This window comes from Ips typographus, linkage group LG11 (assembly GCF_016097725.1).
Source record: "Ips typographus isolate SLU linkage group LG11, UJ_Ityp_2.0, whole genome shotgun sequence".
Lineage (NCBI taxonomy): Eukaryota > Metazoa > Arthropoda > Insecta > Coleoptera > Curculionidae > Ips > Ips typographus.
The window spans coordinates 7,215,929-7,233,827 of record NC_138432.1 but is presented as its reverse complement, the minus strand read 5'-3'; the positions used below and the strand labels follow the sequence as shown (position 1 = coordinate 7,233,827).

The window sequence follows — 17,899 nt, the reverse complement described above, 5'->3', positions numbered from 1 at the left end:
GCTTTTAACGTTTTGGTGGTACTGATAGAGTGCAGTAAAAAGGCTTTAAAGGACTTCTAAAGGAATATACCAGAAAGGTGCTCAAAATTAAACCAGTTTGTTATGTGAAGGGTTTTTGATTTTAATGTTAACCTGCAGCTAAATATGTGAAATTTGAATAATTGGTAAACAATTTTAGAAACAATATTTATCTTAATATATAAATAATAAAGTTACATAAAGAATTCATTAAAATATAACGAATATTGCACCAAAATCTGCTTGCGTTAATGTAAATCGAATAGGAAATGCCCTTCACAATTTTTTTTTCTTTTTATTTTTTTATAACAAAATACATCATCTGTATTGCACACCTCCCCAAAACCCGTTACCCAATTAATGTTACATCAATAACAACAGTGCTGAAAGTTTTGACCAGGCGTGCAAAATTTGAAAATGACTCGTCAGGGTGGATTTAATTATCGAAAATGAGCTCATTTAAGTCAGAAAACGCTTAGATGAAAATTATGCACCAAAATCCACACAGACGAGTGAAAATATCCCCCCCAGAAAATACTTTTTAGAAATGCGTTGAAAAAATGTGATAAGTGTTCAGTTTTGATATTTAAAAATTAAGTTGCCACATGAATTGCAAAGGTAAAAGTTGAACTTAACAAAAAAATTAATAAATCGATATGAGCCTGCAACCTCAGCAACTTAGTTTAGAAACATCCTAACCAAAAATAGTTGTAGATCTTTTTGAAGTCATATAAGTTGCCTGAAAAAATTTAGAAAGTCCCTCAAAAAATGGCAACTAAGTCCCACTATATAAAGAAATCTTGTTACAAAATTCCGGGACTAAAATCTCCTTAAATGACAATAGAAAAATGTCCATTGCCCACAATTCACGTGTTATTCACTTTTTGGAGTCCACTTTCTCCTTGGCAGTCACTATAGTTCATTTTTTGTATCACTTAAACGCACTGGCGACTAACATGAGCATAACCAGCAACAGTCAAATCGACGGAGATTTTTCGGTGTTATAAAATCGATTTCACCATAACCGGCTAAACTTTCTTGAGTTAGGATGTTAGTCGAGACACATCAACGATTTCCGGCGGGTTTAGAGCAGCGCCGGGTAACAAAACGCGGCCCTAAAATCGCTATTCGACAAGCCTCCTTGATTTTCAGGACTCTAATACTAGTTACAGTACGAAAATGACGAATGGAGTTTTTATCACAGACTACGTGTTTCGGTTAAATGAGAGGAAAGCTTGCGATTGCAGCGAAACTCGCCGGAAACGTAAAAGATCTCGCCGACCATCCAAACTCTCTACAGTTGTCGCCCTTAAAGTTCACTTATACTATTATCCCAACTGGAAAAAAATCATTCACAATTTCCTGCGTGTATAAAAAGTAAAATGTTGTCCTTTGTTTTCTCCCGATACTTTAAATAATCACCGAATATACGCGCATATGTACAACACTAAGCTAGGGGCCTTTCCGTTACTTGTCGTTCTCCTCAAGCTCCTCGTCGCCCGGTTTAGCGACGTATAATTTAGGATCAATCACTTTGGGAATCGGCTTGATTTCCGTTCCCAGTTCCTGTTCAATGCGGTGCAGGGCGAACCGATCGTCGTATGTTATTAAGTTGATGGCAATACCCAAGTGCCCGAAACGTCCAGACCTACCAATACGATGCAAGTAGGTCTCCGCCATCTTAGGGAAGTCAAAGTTAATTACGACGTTCACGGCTTGAACATCAATACCTGAAATAAGAAAGTTACGATATAGATTATAGAGTCGTGTTGAATTTCCAGAGGCCTCCACTATCATTTTGAAACCTTCATAAACCTCTAAATGTTATTCAAAACCTTTAAGAGTGCTAGAAGCCTCTAGAACCATTTTAAAAATGTCAGAGACTTCTAAATGCTATTGAAAAAAGTCAGGGCTCTACAAGTCTTTTAAACCGTCCTAGAATTGTTTTACTTTGCTAGAGACCTCTAGAACCATTCTGAAAGTGTCAGAGACCTCTAATTGTTATTAAAAACCGTTTAAGAAGTGTCAGAGGCCTCTACAAGTCTTTTAAACCGTCCTAAAATTGTTTAAAATTGCCAGAGGCCGCTATAACAATTTTGATAGAGTCAAAGATCTCTAAATGTTATGGAACACTGTTTAAAAAGTGCCAAAGACCTCTACAAGTGTTTCAAACCGTCCTAGAATTGTTTTAAATTGTTAGAGACCTCTAGAACCATTCTGAAAGTGTCAGAGACCTCTAAATGTTATTGAAAACCGTTTAAAATTTCCAGCAGATCTTAGAACCATTTTGAAATTGTCAGAGACCCCTAAATGTTATGGAACACTGTTTAAAAAGTGCCAAAGACATCTACAAGGGTTTCAAACCGTCCTAGAACTGTTTTAAATTGCTAGAGACCTCTAGAAACATTTTGAAAGTACCATAGACCTTTACCTACTACTGAGAACCTTTTCACAAATGTTTTAAACCTTCTAAGAATAAAACTAACAATATACTAATAATCCATATGGTTTTAAAACTTTTAATATTGCATATTAATATTAACAAAAAACGCAACTAAAAACCAACTTTTATTACCAAACCTTAAGATCAAAGACGACAAACATGACGTAAAATACTTAGGACCAAAAACTAAAATTTACAAAACACTTAAAAAATGCAAGAACTGAAACTATTAAACGGACAAAACACTTTAGATCACTGACATACAAAAACAAAGGTATTAGCAGGAAAACCGCCACACAAATATACAAATCCATCTGTAGACCAGTTCTAGACTAGGATCACTTACTTAGAGCAAACGCTACTGACAAAACTAAAAGATATACTCAGACTACGGAACAGATTGCTCTAAGACTAATAACCAAAATAAGACACCCAGAAAACCCACTACACACCCCATCCAACCAACTTTTCTACGAACGTACAAACATGACCAAAATAACAGACAGACTTATACAATTACACAACAAATGGAAAAATAATCCAAACAACTGGACAATAACAAACCCACTGTGCATAACAAGACAAACCAGACAATCCTGTTACCTCTTTCCCACTGCCACCCTACTAGAGCACTTTAACTAAGACTACTTTTTTTTTTTTGTAAGTAAATTGTAAATAATTAGAAATAAGTTAACATGCATACTAAAACTATAAAAAAATCCCACTGTAAACATAGGCAGAAAGACCAAGTGGTCGATAGCCTTTTTTCTATTGAAAATAAAGATTATTTATATATTAACAAAATCTAAAATTAAAATCACTTTGATGGTTTAAGTTTCACATCTTTAGTAAATTGCCGGTTCTACCGTTTTCTTGTATTAAAATTTAGAATAAAGACGCATAGAAGTAACTGTTACAAAGCAGTAAATTTCTAGAAATTTACGTAAAGCAGCTTGAAGTTTGAATTCTAACTCACCTCTTGTGAACAGGTCCGAACATACTAGATTCCTGCACAGTCCCGATCTGAAATCGTGGAAAACCCTGTTTCGATGAGCCTGCGCCATTTTCGCATGTATGTAGTAGCAGCAGTACCCCAGCTCTGTGATTTTCTTCGCTAATAGCTCGACTCTTTGAGTCGAATTACAAAATATAATACTTTGGTTGATTTGTAACTGAAAATGAGAAAAGATGGCAATTATTAAAAACTAACGTTCACAGAAATAAAACTGAGTTAACTTTACCTTAGAAAAGAGAGTATTTAAACAATGGACTTTCTGCCGTTCTTGCACGAAAGCGTAATATTGCGTGACCCCCTTCAATGTCAGCTCCTCCATCAGGTTAATCTCGTAGGGCTCATTCAAGTGCTTCCGCATAAACTGTTCCACAGTCAGTGGAAACGTGGCGGAGAACAGCAAGATTTGCCTCTTCGGTGGAAGGTTTTTGATCACAGTATCGAGCATACCTTTAAAGTCTTGTGATAGAAGCTTGTCGGCTTCGTCTAATACTAGGATTCTGCAGTGGTCCATTTGTGCCACTCCTAAATTAAACCATCACGCTTAAGATACAAACTATACGAAAATAATCACTGCACCTTTCTCCATGAGATCCAAAATACGACCGGGCGTGGCAATGATCACCTGAACCTTTTGATAAATCCTCATAATGTCGTCTCGCAGATTAGTACCACCCGTGGTAACCATTATGCGGAGCTGTAATATTTCTATGGGCTATAGAGGGAATCCAAACAAGAATCGGGCGATTATTACAACTATTTTAACTCAAATGATTCCTTGAGGCGTTACAACAAAAAGAAAGCGTTTACATGCGTATTGCAGTGTATGTGATCTTCATAAATCGACTGTTTACTTGCAAGACAGTGGAAAATAAAAGAAGACCAAGCTATTTGTTTAGCATACTTGTCCCCCCGGCACCATACGGCATGATTGTGCCAGGCTTACTTATATGCCCCCACAATTGGGTACTGAAGCTTTTAGTATTAAATTGTAGAAAATCTTACCTGCAAGTGTTTAGCTAGTTCTATGCAGATTTGGGACGTTTGTAGTGCGAGTTCCCTCGTCGGGACAATCACTAATGCCTGAATGTAGTCATTTAATGGATCGATTTGTTCCAGTACTGGTATTGAGTAGGCACCAGTTTTACCTGATTACAATCACATGTTTACCACAAATCCCCATTAAAACACAAATTATAATTACCTGTTCCATTTTTTGCTCTAGCAAGTATGTCTTTTCCGGACAACGCTATTGGAATCGCCGCTTCTTGGATTGGTGATGGTTTTTCCCAGCCTTTCTCGAAAATACCCATTAACAGTTCCCGTTTCAGACAGAATGACTCAAATTCGTTGCCTTTTGTATCAGTCACATCCTAATAAAAGCAGATCACAAATAAAACACCGAGCACGCCTTAATATAGATGACAACTTGGTAGAAACAGTTTAGGTAGTTGGCTCAATCAGAAAGGATGTTATCATTTATCCATAACATGCAAAATGAAGGGGAATCCATAGAAATCATCATAGATACCAACACCATTATTTAAAGTTAATAATATTGTATAAAGTAGTTTCCATTAACTTGTATGTAGTTAAATATAAAAAAGAAAACACCTACTCTGATAATCTAATCCAACCACCCCAAAAAATGCAGAATTACTTAATTTCAATCAAGCTCACAGAACATCTGATTAGTACCATTTTCTATAGTCTTTTAAGAAATTAAGATAAAACAAATTCAAGGTGTAAAACGAAAACATTGAAAATACACTTTATTCACCAAGAACTTATTAAAATAACGCAAGATTTTGCTACTTCATGAGAGAGTCTTGCAGTATATTTTCCAAGGTGGAGTTGCAATTAAAAATTACTTTAATCCGGAGCAAGATGAAAGGTTAGGTTAGGTTAGGAAACAATTAAAAAAAACCTATATGTTGAAGATTTGGCTTAATTTCTGACATTGACATTTTCATTAAAAAATAAAAAAAAACACTTGTATGTGATTGTAGTCATATAAGCAATTTTTATATTGTACTATGCTACTTAATGAGCTTTGTTGTTGAACTGTCTCAAATATGGATTTGGACCATATTTGATTGGACCATGCAAATTATACACAATTATTTGTTAAATTCCTTTACCAAATTAACAGTTTATAAAGCAACAACCTGAACCTGTAAATTACCATGGTGGGTTGTTTAATTAAACTTAAACCAGACTGATCTGTCATCAGTTACAATCAGAAACATGACAAGATACTCACACTTGTCTGGATCCTGTGGTCTTTTGGAGGAATTTTCAATTTGGCCTTCCATCCCAAGTCATCAATATTAGTATCTAGTGTCTCTTTTTTGGGGTCAACATCTCTGTAACAACTGGAAGGATCAAACTGTGTCAATACTTATGAATCAGAGCAAAAGTAAACCAACAGTACTCTAGCCACACTCAATGTGCGATTATTGTTATACGTACATTTTATTCATCGTCAAATGGTTCACAGAAATTCTGTCGGTTATCATATTGCTCGAAGTATCTATAAACTGTTCTCAATCACAAAAACCAGGTTTATAAAACCCAAATTTCCCTTCAACAATATGTAGGCAGGCAGGAACCGATTTGACTTACTGAAAGTATACAAAAATAGATTAGACTACGATAAAACTTCGAGGTCAAGCTGAGAAGCTGACTGAAACAAGTCACAAGTAGATCAAGATTTGAGAACTTGCTGATATTGGAAAAATCAGAATAGAGAGACTAAGAAAAGATAAAATCCATACTGAGTGATTAATAAAACTTGGAGATGGCAAGGATCTTTACAGAAACGATTACGACTGAGCTAAGAAATTCCATATAAAAGAAAATGGCTGCTAAGCTCTGCAATAACTACGTTGCAATGGTTGCAGTGAAAGGTAAACTGAGTTGTGGAGTTTCGAGGAAATTCTTGCATATTTACCTGATTTTACACCTCGCTTATGTGGAATACACGTTTGATATACACGTAGGAATATTAAACATTCCTTTTCAGTTGTGATTCACTTATAAATTACTGTTTAATATCTCTGAAAACAACGCTCGTCTCACGTACTCTCTGGGAAAGACAAGAGAAATGGAAATTTCAAAATGGAGATTTTGCGTCTGCGCCTTCGCCTTTCGTCTTTCCTTTCTTTGTTTTTTTTTTGCAATTGGCGAATTTCAGACCTATCACAAGCTGAGGAGAAGTATCAAACATTTTTATTGGCCTATGCTTTGAGTTGAGTTATGGCAAATTAGGGGTATGTTCAGAATTATACTTCTAACGATAGTTCAAATTTAAATTTCTAGCTTTACAATGATGCTTTTTAAATTCTGGCCTAACGAAAAGCTTAGGAAAATTTAGTTAAAATTAGATATAGCATTACAATTTAACCGTAATATTAATTAAAAATTGCTTTTTAGAATTACTGCACTCATTTATAAGACTGTCAAAAGATGATGTCAATTGTCAAACACGTTTGTCAAACTTATGAATTTGTTTTGTTTGGTTATTGCTGGGTTATTGATAGTATTTTCTAGTGCAGTGTAGTTGCAGTGTTTAAAGGTTTTAATTTTGATTAAATTAAAACATTTCAACTAAAATGTCTGCTGTAGAACTAATTACAGAAGAGAAAAAGGAAGATTCAGTCGACAGACAAAAGGCAAGTACAGCATGGTTAATCTCTGTCTGGTCTTAATTGCCCCACTTGCAGGTGTGCCCTTTTCTGCTCAGAGTGTTTGTGTCTTCATCAGGCCAGCACCACAAAGTATCCGAGTACCATAAAGGAAACACACCTAGCAACGAATTGCAAATATACACATGGAAAGATGCCACCTTACATGAGTTGACCCAGCTTGTTAAGGAAGTAAACCCAGAAACACGTCGGAAGGGCACTAAATTCAGTTTTGCTTTGGTTTATCCAGACTTTAAAAGTCCTATGTATAGGTAGGTTGTTTTAGGAGAAAGTTGTATTTGTACTAAAAAAAGTTTGAAATAGGATGAGAGAAATTGGTAGTACAGTGACAGGGGTTAAAGGCCCAGATGATATGAAAACTTTAGGAAACTACAGGCTCACTATAGGGGATTATCTGGATATAGCCATAGCCCCCCCAGATAATTGGAATGCTGGAAGAGGGAAGAATTATTCTACAGGGTTTGGTAACAGGGCCAGACCGTATTAGGTATATTAGTTAAGACTCAGTTTTTGTACAATGTATGGTGAATTAATAAAGGTATTTTAAGAACCAAAGTTTTATTTATTTAAATTATTCTAGTCCCATTCATTCACTGTTTTTGTTTGTCACAGAAAGGTAGTGGTGCCAATATTGTTATTGGATTTTAGAGGGTTGCAAAATTTGACTACATTTTAGAATTACATAGATTTCTCTAATTTTGTTGCAAAGGGCATAGCCATCTAGCACTAAGTGTGCTACTATGGTTTTAAAATGATACTCATATTCTTCATAATGTCACAAGTTGCTACCCTTGAAACTTAAATAGTTTTGGTACTTTGATTTAAGAGGATTTACAAAAACAACAAACTTTTTTGTAAAGATTTGAAGGCATCCTTGTCTTGGTCTTGCTTCACAACTTTTCTTCTTATTGTCGCTATTTATTTACATACATACACACACTGTATGTATGTATGTATGTCACAGACCAAATCCAGTCCTTTAAACTGTATTAAAATACGATTACAGACACCACCATCCAGAATTTAATTATTTACGTTAACACGGTTACAATTTAAAAATAAAGCTTGTATAAAGACTTAATTTTCCCGTATTGTAAACTGTTAGCTAATTTGCATATAAAGGCTTAAAATAGACAAGGATATTGTTTAATATTACATCTTGTTCAGGTTTAATAAAAGGTCTTGGCCACACTGAGCTAAATAATAAGTTCTCCTTCCTATGAATTTATAGATATGTTAATAAACTTTGATGTTCAAATCCGCTTTCCTTTCATTTTACATACATACGACTTCCAGCTTCCTGGAAATGCGCATATAATCAAGCTAAACAATTACTCTATTTAACATTTTTAATGCTCAGTCTGTAACATAAATTTCCACTCCTATAGTGATTTCTATTCAGCAGAGATTTAAATTTGGACATGGACTTTCTACACCAACGACAGCAATAGAAGCGGTTCTACCTCCTGGTTAACTAGAATATGCTAAAGAGTTAAAAAAAATCAGCACTGCTATGTAATAAACGCATATAGCTGTAATATGAAATTTGATGAAATAGATAAGAATATTTATCAACGTGCCGTTGAAGCGGGTAGTTCTTAGCCAAAACGTAGTACAATACACAGGCATTCAAGATCTTAAGATTTCCACCACTCACCTACCTGCTGACGTTCGAAAAGTTAACCAGAGTCAAAGCGCGGCCATGTTGCTGGTAGTACCACAAGCCCAGAACGCGTACCAACGATTTGTTTGTTAGAAATTCGCATTTTACGGTTTAGTGTGTGATTTAAATCCGTCGGACGTGTATTCAATATGAGTGTCTTTCTTCATTGCTTGAATATCAAGTAGTACCACTGCTGTAAAGCGCTAAATACCACTGTTGTACTTACAAACAGTGATTAGTATGCTTAATTGATGTGAATTTCAGAAAACGTACTACTTACATGACCTACATCGCGGAGAAAAGGTAAATTTACATATAGACGTAGTACCACCAGCTGCGGGCAGTACGATTTCGAGGGTCATGCTGGCTCGGCTCAGTTTATCTGGGAGCAGTTTAGACCATACGACGTAACATGTCCGGCAAAAAAGCCGTTTTAACCGCAAAATCGAGTACGGGCGAAATTGCACCCCCCGGGGCGAGCACAGTACCGCCCAGGTACCAACCACCCCCGCTACCAAACGGCGCTGGCATCTTAAAGTATCCGACCAATCCGAATAAGGATGTTAAGCTCTATCCCGCCAAAGTGCCCGAAGGAAATCTGAATCTCTTGAAATATTATCCAGTGCCACAACATCCCAAACAGTACTACCCCAGTCATTATCCTCCACAGACTGTACCTTTACGAGGTGAAGACCATAACACTAAAACGACCCAAGTTCAAGTGCATCAAGCTGATACAAGAACAAGAGTGTTGGATGAGCCTGGAATTCCACAAGTAAGTGTTTTTGTAACATCTGTAATTACTAAAAATAGTACCGTTTTCTGGTGAAATGTATACATACTGGAGATAATTATACAGTTTAATAAACTACTTCAAGATCTTCTATATAAAACTAGTCATGCTGCTGTGATTATGCATATTATGTTACCATCATGTCATGTAATTAGAAGATATATTGCACTTTTAAACGTATGTGAACCGTGTATTAATACGTTCACATACGTATACTGACAAAAATATTATCTTCCTCTAGGTCAAAAAATGTATCTGTCCCTGTAATATTAGTTTCTTTAAATGCTAATGCAAATAACATATCAATAACACTTATATGATATGATTGAAATGTAGTAATTTTATTAAATGAAAACCACTTTTACCGTGTTAGATTTAAAACCATCAGTATCTATATGAAAAAAGGCTAAGATTAACTCTTACAAAACTTTCTGTTAAATTTATTGCCATTAACGACGGAACTTTCTGAAAGTGTGAACTACCTCATTATAGCATGTACCTACTAAAGGACAACCAGTTGGTCCTTTCGTACTGATAAAGGCGCGTATAATAACTTCCCTTGAGTTAAAACGGGATAATCACGCATTAAAAAACAACGGATTTGTTAAATTTAATATCGATTGAAATATAAACCAGCTGCAACTACTAAAGCGTTATTTCTTCTCGTCAAGGTTGTAAAATAAATAACTAATGAAACATGCACTTACTCTAGGTGAATTCCAACGATTTGAGAACGGTGCCAGTAGGTTTGCCCCAGAACAACTCAGATATTAGACAACATCGGCCTCTAGTCAGGTACGAGGACGAATTTTTGAGACCGGAAATGTTGAAATTTGTAAGGAAACCCGATGATCCGCGACTAATTCCCACTGCCCAAGATCAGGCCAGGTTGGTGGTTGTTTGGCTGAAAAACATAATTTTGATTTAACTTTATTTTTGCTCTGTATAGACACATGCAAAGCCTTTTATTGGACTTACGAGTTTTAAAAGAGCAGAACCAACACTTGGCTGATGACAATCAGGAATTGAGAGATTTATGCTGTTTTCTTGACGACGACCGGCAAAAGGGCCGAAAATTGGCTAGAGAATGGCAAAGGTTCGGTCGATATACTGCAAGTGTTATGCGCCAAGAGGTTAATATTTATATGCCCTTTATAAAAAATGACCAAAAATATGATTTATGTTTACCTGTATTAGGTTAGCGCATACCAAAACAAATTAAGGGAGCTGGACAATAAGCAGCAGGAGCTAATAAAAGACAATTTGGAGTTGAAAGAGTTGTGTTTGTATTTGGATGAAGAGAGAGGTAATGCCATGTGCCCTTCTTGTGGCAGTGGTACCACGACGACAAATTTAAGAGATGACGGGGATGGTTCTAGTAGCAGTACCAATGCCGATGAACCAGCAGTTCCCCAACAGTTTACGACAAATGGGCCTAGACGTTCTGCTAGTAGGGAACGAATACTTCATGAAAACCTTGCCAGACAAAGAAGCACTTTCAATGGTAAGTCCCTTAAAAGCTATATGAAAACATAAGTGAATAATTTCTTTCACTTTGGTAACTTTCTACAAAAACCTTGGAAATTTTCGATTTAATGTACGCGGTGTAAACACGAACCCGCGAAACCAACATCACGAGAAGATGATGACCCAGAATCCTTGTAAGAGAGCGTAGACCTTTGATGTGTGAAGATATTTCTCACTTTCATCTCGGTGTAATTATGTTTAGGTCTATCCATTTCACACTATTCGATAAAAGAGTTTTCGAACCAAAACTGCCTTACAGCTGCCCTTTTCATCCAAAGATGCCATAAGGCGTTCTTTACCTGAAACCCCGAGCTATTACTCGGAAATAATAACAGATTAAAATGCCGGAGTCGATATAAATGCTTAGGGCTTTTTACATTTTTAAAATTTCTAAACTTCAATTTACGGCTATAGAAACGCTCGTAAAGGTCGTGTGGGTTCCAGAGAGAGCTTATCGATTTTCGAATGCGCGCTTAAAAACTTCCCAAGGCCCCAACTAAAATTTAATTACACGAGATACGGGATAAACTCATTACTTCAATTCAAAAGGTGGAGCAATTAACAATAACGTGTGAGAAAATGCTGATGAGCATAAAACCTGTAATCAGTGCAAGTGAAGCTCTTGCGTGCTAATTACAAATCACGAACAAAGGACTTTCCTTAAACAAAAGTTTTAAATATTATTAGAGGGTAATTTGTGAATATTCTCGATACGCAGATCAAATCATGCAGTACGTCCGCAACTTAGAGCAACGAGTGAAACAACTAGAGGAAGAAAAACGATCCCTGACGCACAAAATCAATCAAATTGCCACGACCACTGGAGATTCCAGTTTAGCGGTACCATCGGAACCACCAGTATCTGGACTTAGTGGGCGACCAGAAGCAGTTGTGAGAGCTCTGCAAGTAAGAATATTTTAGTTTTAAGGAACCATAATGAATAAATATACATCAGGGTGTTACTTATTAGTTTATAATGCATTTTCGAATAATTTACGAGGCTCAACTGTGTTAACAGTAATAATCATCAAATCATAGGTCCTCGAAGTACGAGAACAGTTAGAGAGAGAAGGTCGACCATCAGAAAGGACAGAAGTGACCGCGGATGGCTCATCAGTTACCCAACAGGATATGGATGAAGGACAAAAGGCCTTATTATGGGAAATGTGTAACGTAAGTCAACGCTAGCAGCTAAGCTATATAAACGTATTTTAATGTTATGTTTTTAAGGTTGTCTGGAGAAAATTGGAAGAAGGGCCTCCCCCTCCTAGAAGGTAATCTTGCCACAAAAAAATTATTTATTTTATTCCTTATAAAATTTGCCTGTATTGGCCTTGCCATCCCTTTGAACTCAACTTGCCAATTTTAATTTAAAATTCCCTACTTGAAGCTTTATATAGATGTGTTAGATTAAACCTTTTTTAATTATTATTATTATTGTTATTACTGCTATTTTTTTTTCATACGAGTGTCAATGTACAAAATACACACTATTTTTTTACACATAGTAGTTTTAATAAGGGACAAATAAAGTAGGCCAATTGTTTCTTATAACTGATCATTTAATTTTACATGGATCTCTACAACATACCACTTTAACCCTGCAATAATAATGCACAACTACAGTAGGTGAAACAGGAATCTATAACATGTTACTCTTATTTTTTGTATAAACAAAAATTTGAAAATGTTGGTCTAAATTATTTTTGACCATACAAAACATTTTCAAATAAAGATTTTTCAGCTCGGTTTGACACAACAACTTAAATAACCTAATTTATAAATGGGAATCCAAACTTTAAATCAATTACAATTCATAACTAGGGCTTTACAAAATAACCCTGCGTTGCTATACAGTTTATAAAGATTATTTGATTCCATTTGATTGAAAGTTGTGACGTCATTTGATAGTGGGTGATTGAAAACCAACTGCCAAAGTCCGTCACATTTCACAAAGCATTCGACATCCTTGATTCATATCAATCTTTCTGACGTTATTAGATATTTTGATTAGTATTCGTAGCTATAGCAAACTAGGGATATTTGTGGTAAAGTCCTGATTGACATTCATGCTACTCAACATAAATAAACAAAACTGGTTTTAAATGTAATTTAAATGAAACAAAAAAAAACTCAAGTGTCAAACCGAATTTACACCAAATAGAATACCTACATGACTAGCGGTGTCGACGACTACCGCCTTCTGATCGCCTCCTGGTGCGTCCAAATTCATCGGTCGACCGTCTTCGCGACCTATACGAAGGCCGTCTGCTCCTGTACTCCTTATCGCGGTCGCCCCGGTGGCTTCTTCTCTCCCTGCCGTAACTAAAACACCAGACCAAACAACCGTGAACCTCGGCTACGGCAACCATTTCATCATCATTTTTTTTCATCCATTCCTCAACACCGCGATTGGAACCATCATTTCAACTGGATGCGACCATTGCGACCATTTTAACCAACGCTCTTTAACCCATAATATGAATAACCAAAACATCATACCAACTAATACCATGTGCCTGACAAATCACAAAACAATTAGGTGTCAACATGTGTTTAGTAAAATCTTGAGTAAAGTAAAAAGTAAAATAAATGCGCTACATGAGAAAGCTAATCAGGGTTTGGTTAGGGACAAAACACAAAGCATGGATAAGCTTTTTTGTGTCAATCTTTTAACGTCTGTCTTTGTTCATGCCAACTGAAGGCTTTCTGAACTTATAACCATCAGATACAAAAGGATTCATCCATTACAGACACAGAGCTAACACAATGAAATTAATGGTTTGAAGTGATAATGATGAGTTTGGTGATAAAAAAATCCAGCAAACTCAAATGTCAATCATTTGGTCTACACCAAATAGTAGAACATTTTGTTAATACAAAAATTAAAGAATTAAAATTGAGTTTTTAGGCATAATAGTTAAAAACGTTTGTTGGACTTTCCTTCACAAACAAAACAAGACAACTAAACCAAAATATGAAAGTGAAAATACCCATAAATCTAGGTCCATATGTTTTCTTGTCACCAGTACTTGGTAAATAACATTATCTGAATGTTAAATTTAGAACCTGTTATCATGTATAAAAAGCAAATAGAATTGAGTACATTACAACCACTGTACCAGTTATTGCATAAACATAACTGATTATTTGTGAGTACATAGAAGGATTTCACTGTACATTAAACCACTAAATTACATAAAAATCGCACGCTACTGACCAAAAAAACACATGGATACCAATAGAGTGAAAAACATGAATACGACCTTGACTATTAATTTACCTAAATTAAAAGTAACTCATCTCATTTCCTATGCAATTTAATTTGGGCTTCATAAAAGTTGTTTTGAATTCGAACCAAATAACAGAAACATCTTAGAAAAAATAAACAGGAAGCACACATTGTCCTCAATATTAAAAATGTATACAAATTGTCATATGATTAGGTTTGCTGAACAGATCAACTAACAAGAAGCAACCTAATTAAGGTCAACAATTTACAAGCTGAAAACAAATTGATGTTGTTTAACTGTTGGCTGGACATATAAATTAAGATTCTTTAAATTATTTAAGCCTGTCTACTTTGTCTCAGAGTTGTTTACTCTATAAAGTAAACATTCAATAAAGGTCCATTATCACTCTGGGTAGCAAAATAACAACTTGTTTTTAGTGTTACTGTTGCATCTTCCTGCTAAGTTTTACGTCAATAGTTTAAACCAATTCACCTTCAAACTAAATGCTTTCAGCTTACATAAATTAATTGAACAATTTTTGTGAGAACTAGTTAACTTGTCTAGTAGCGTGACTTGAGGTTTTTTCTTTTGTTAAGTGATATTCATCCAGTGCAATGACTGATCCATCTGCAGTGAACAGACCACCAAAAATGATGTTCAAAAATTTTTCTTTTGAGGGTAAGTTCAACATTGAATAAAAACAGTATGTGCTTCCCATTTTAAATCTTGAAAAGTGTGCAACTTACCGATCTTTTCGATTATCACTCCCACCAGTTATTTCAGGGCAATCTCTATAAAAGTGGCCACTATAACCACATTGGTAGCATCTCATATTATTAGAGTAAAATCGGCGTCCTTGACCGCGAGTTCTGGGGCGAGCATAGCTCACTCTAATGCGAGTGCCACAAATCTCCCTAATCATTTATAAGATAATAAATAACTACAACTAGTAACAGGTAAAACTAAACTTACGCCCCATCACAAGCCTTAACAGCAATGGCAGCATCTTTTTTATCCTTATACACTGCAAAACCAAAACATGGTGTACTGTTGGTTAACCAAATCTCTTTAAGCTCCCCATAAGGGGCAAAAACTCGTTCAAGGTCACTCTTTCTAACATCATCACCTAATCAATAATAAAGTATTTAAAAAATTAAGTTTATACATGAGCCAAAGCTTACCAATATCAGCAATGTGAAGACGGTGTCCATCACGTTCACTGCTGCCACTTCTGGACCGTGAGCGCGACCTGCTGAGGGATGAGCTCAAGCTCCTTGACCTGCTTTTGCTAGTACTCATTGAACGACTTTGACTCTTTGATTTCCCAGAACTGGCCATGTTTAAGAGTTAAAAGTAATATTGATTTAGTTACTTTAATTAGATTAGCCTAGTTAGGGGGTGTACTAATTTCAAGATTTTGACACTTTATATTAGATATTCAGGAGAAAATTTTACTAACTACACAAGTTTTACAAAACGAATATTCTTACCTGGTAAATTTCGGTTATTAATACAAATATCAACTTTAATAAACTACTGTAGTGGGGAACTGATAACAAATACCTTTTCTATGGTTTTTAGTACAAGCTAAAATGTTTGTTTTGAACAGTTTGAAATACTGTAAATTTAAACTAGAAATGTTACTGTGATATTTTAAATTTACAATAGTCAATCATTAGTAAAAATTCCTCATGGTATGAACCATAAAATTAAGGAAAAGAATGAACCATGAACATGAACCACACCGCACCAACATCTACGCACACGCCACACGCAATCGCAAAATTAAAAATGGCCTCTTGTTTGACGTTTTAAATTATACGCAATGTTGCCATTTCTGGAGTCAAAACAAAAATCGTTTTGTATTTGCTAATCTAATTAAAAAACCTGGTGATAAGGAATTTATTTAAACTTTTTTCTACTTAACTTGTATTTAAAAAACAGTTTATTTTATGTTACTCATGTTTATAAACTGTTATAATCTCATAAATCATCGATTTCTTTATCTCAATTGGCAACAGACAACATTGCGTTTTCTGGCTGACTTTTTACAACCGATCGCGTGTCACCTGTCACATCTGTCAAAACTCAAACAAACATCAAACATCAAACTAAAAAGGCTTGTATCTGCATTTTTAAAAATTTTCCGAATTTTACGTATTTGGCAAACAAGTGACCACAAAATGGGTAATGCAGGTAGTGCGGGACCTCCCAGAGACAGGCAAAAATCGTCAGAAACGGCGCCGTCATCCCCTATGAAAGAAGGACAGGCCTTTATATTCGACAAGGTTCCAGACAAGGTCGGTTTTCATGCACCCCAAGACGATGAAGAACCTTATTTTACTAAACCTACAGCTGCTTACAACCGGCCTAGAGCTAATACAGGTATGTTCCACTTTAAACCAGCGCCGTTTAACGTTTTTAACTGAATTGTTTCTAGTGTCTGAAGGTACTGCAATAACAACTAATGTAACCACCAACTCAAAGACACCAACAGTATTCCGTTGGGAAGGTAAGTTTGAGGTAATGTGCGGTAATTTTGGTATTAAGTGGTCTCTGTAGGGGGAGGTAAAGATGTGGCCATTTGTGGGACATTTTCAAATTGGGAGACTATTCCAATGGTGAAGAGTCATGGTGATTTTGTCACAATCATTGATTTGCCTGAAGGAGAACATCAATATCGGTATTATGTTGATGGGGAGTGGAAAAATGATCCTCATAGCAGTGTTGTTGAAAATGAATCTACAGGTAAAGGTAAACTTTTATTTTTTTTTATTTTATTTCCACCATCAAATCATCCAATCTGCCAGACATGAAGAAAGAGTTAAAAATATGTATGTCTATTTTAGGAGAAAAGAACAATATGATTAGTGTGAAACAGTCAGACTTTGAAGTTTTCCAAGCCCTGGCCAAGGATCAGGAAAGTGCAAAAGATGACAGTCAAAAGGAATTCTCCCAAGAGATTCCAGTCCACAAGCCTTGGGAAAAAAACAGTGGCCCACCAATATTGCCACCACACTTGCTTCAAGTTATTTTAAACAAGGATACTCCATTATCAGTAAGTCTTATTCACTTATGGTTTTCATCATAAACTTTATATTAAATTTTATCTTCAGTGTGAACCTACCTTACTACCTGAGCCAAACCATGTGATGTTGAACCATTTGTATGCATTGTCTATTAAAGATGGAGTTATGGTGCTTAGTGCCACCCATAGATACAGGAAGAAATATGTTACTACTCTTTTGTATAAGCCCATTTAATTAAACAATTTTATGTTATTGAGGCAGTTGATATTTTAAGGAGTTGGTATAGTTTATTCTTGGCTTCTGTCTGATCAGGCCTAGTGCAGTATTCTACTTGCAGTTTCAGACTTAGTATATTGATTTACTTTAAAATTGTTGATGTAAATAATGTAACATATTTATTTTTTAAAGTGTAATTAAAGCTTATTAATATTTGGTTGTTTGGATTGTTTTTTTTTAATGGGAATTAAAAAAACT

General features: G+C 35.5%; 5 protein-coding genes across 12 annotated transcripts; 3 read left to right on the top strand and 2 right to left on the bottom strand.

Annotated features, from left to right (window-relative positions):
- Window positions 1–96: 96 nt before the first annotated feature.
- Window positions 97–6,591, bottom strand: me31B (ATP-dependent RNA helicase me31b). Of its 4 annotated transcripts, none has more exons than XM_081989337.1 (9): window positions 6,427–6,591; window positions 5,946–6,097; window positions 5,737–5,848; window positions 4,678–4,846; window positions 4,479–4,621; window positions 4,053–4,188; window positions 3,703–3,998; window positions 3,438–3,633; window positions 97–1,748 (listed from the first exon to the last, which is right to left on the bottom strand). In XM_081989337.1, the coding sequence occupies exons 2-9, from the start codon at window positions 5,990–5,992 to the stop codon at window positions 1,486–1,488; spliced, it is 1,362 nt and encodes a 453-aa protein (XP_081845463.1). In that variant the 5' UTR covers window positions 5,993–6,097; window positions 6,427–6,591; the 3' UTR covers window positions 97–1,485. The 4 variants fall into 4 exon arrangements, with proteins under 4 accessions (XP_081845463.1, XP_081845465.1, XP_081845464.1 ...); XM_081989339.1 differs by having other exon boundaries at window positions 4,053–4,170; XM_081989338.1 differs by having other exon boundaries at window positions 5,737–5,839.
- Window positions 6,592–6,977: 386 nt separating this feature from the next.
- Window positions 6,978–7,735, top strand: Bin1 (histone deacetylase complex subunit SAP18). The gene is made up of 3 exons (XM_081989352.1): window positions 6,978–7,147; window positions 7,199–7,431; window positions 7,484–7,735. Exons 1-3 carry the CDS (start codon window positions 7,088–7,090, stop codon window positions 7,665–7,667), a joined length of 477 nt encoding a protein of 158 aa, XP_081845478.1. The 5' UTR covers window positions 6,978–7,087; the 3' UTR covers window positions 7,668–7,735.
- A 1,162-nt stretch (window positions 7,736–8,897) lies between these two features.
- Ccdc85 (coiled-coil domain-containing protein 85) lies at window positions 8,898–12,666 on the top strand. Its single transcript, XM_081989336.1, has 7 exons — window positions 8,898–9,618; window positions 10,349–10,524; window positions 10,586–10,769; window positions 10,834–11,140; window positions 11,882–12,069; window positions 12,202–12,336; window positions 12,394–12,666. Exons 1-7 carry the CDS (start codon window positions 9,256–9,258, stop codon window positions 12,439–12,441), a joined length of 1,401 nt encoding a protein of 466 aa, XP_081845462.1. The 5' UTR covers window positions 8,898–9,255; the 3' UTR covers window positions 12,442–12,666.
- A 38-nt stretch (window positions 12,667–12,704) lies between these two features.
- On the bottom strand, window positions 12,705–16,188 carry LOC145735441 (serine/arginine-rich splicing factor 7-like). Of its 4 annotated transcripts, none has more exons than XM_081989350.1 (5): window positions 15,875–16,187; window positions 15,578–15,710; window positions 15,369–15,522; window positions 15,143–15,310; window positions 12,705–13,488 (listed from the first exon to the last, which is right to left on the bottom strand). In XM_081989350.1, exons 2-5 carry the CDS (start codon window positions 15,693–15,695, stop codon window positions 13,341–13,343), a joined length of 588 nt encoding a protein of 195 aa, XP_081845476.1. In that variant the 5' UTR covers window positions 15,696–15,710; window positions 15,875–16,187; the 3' UTR covers window positions 12,705–13,340. The 4 variants fall into 4 exon arrangements, with proteins under 4 accessions (XP_081845476.1, XP_081845475.1, XP_081845474.1 ...); XM_081989349.1 differs by having other exon boundaries at window positions 15,578–15,726; window positions 15,887–16,186; XM_081989351.1 differs by having other exon boundaries at window positions 13,463–13,682; window positions 15,578–15,726; window positions 15,887–16,188.
- alc (5'-AMP-activated protein kinase subunit beta-1) lies at window positions 14,702–17,862 on the top strand. Of its 2 annotated transcripts, XM_081989342.1 has the most exons (6): window positions 14,702–15,074; window positions 16,593–16,781; window positions 16,837–16,908; window positions 16,959–17,150; window positions 17,246–17,454; window positions 17,513–17,862. In XM_081989342.1, the coding sequence occupies exons 1-6, from the start codon at window positions 15,011–15,013 to the stop codon at window positions 17,657–17,659; spliced, it is 873 nt and encodes a 290-aa protein (XP_081845468.1). In that variant the 5' UTR covers window positions 14,702–15,010; the 3' UTR covers window positions 17,660–17,862. The 2 variants fall into 2 exon arrangements, with proteins under 2 accessions (XP_081845468.1, XP_081845467.1); XM_081989341.1 differs by lacking the exon at window positions 14,702–15,074 and having other exon boundaries at window positions 16,480–16,781; window positions 16,959–17,144.
- Window positions 17,863–17,899: the final 37 nt, after the last annotated feature.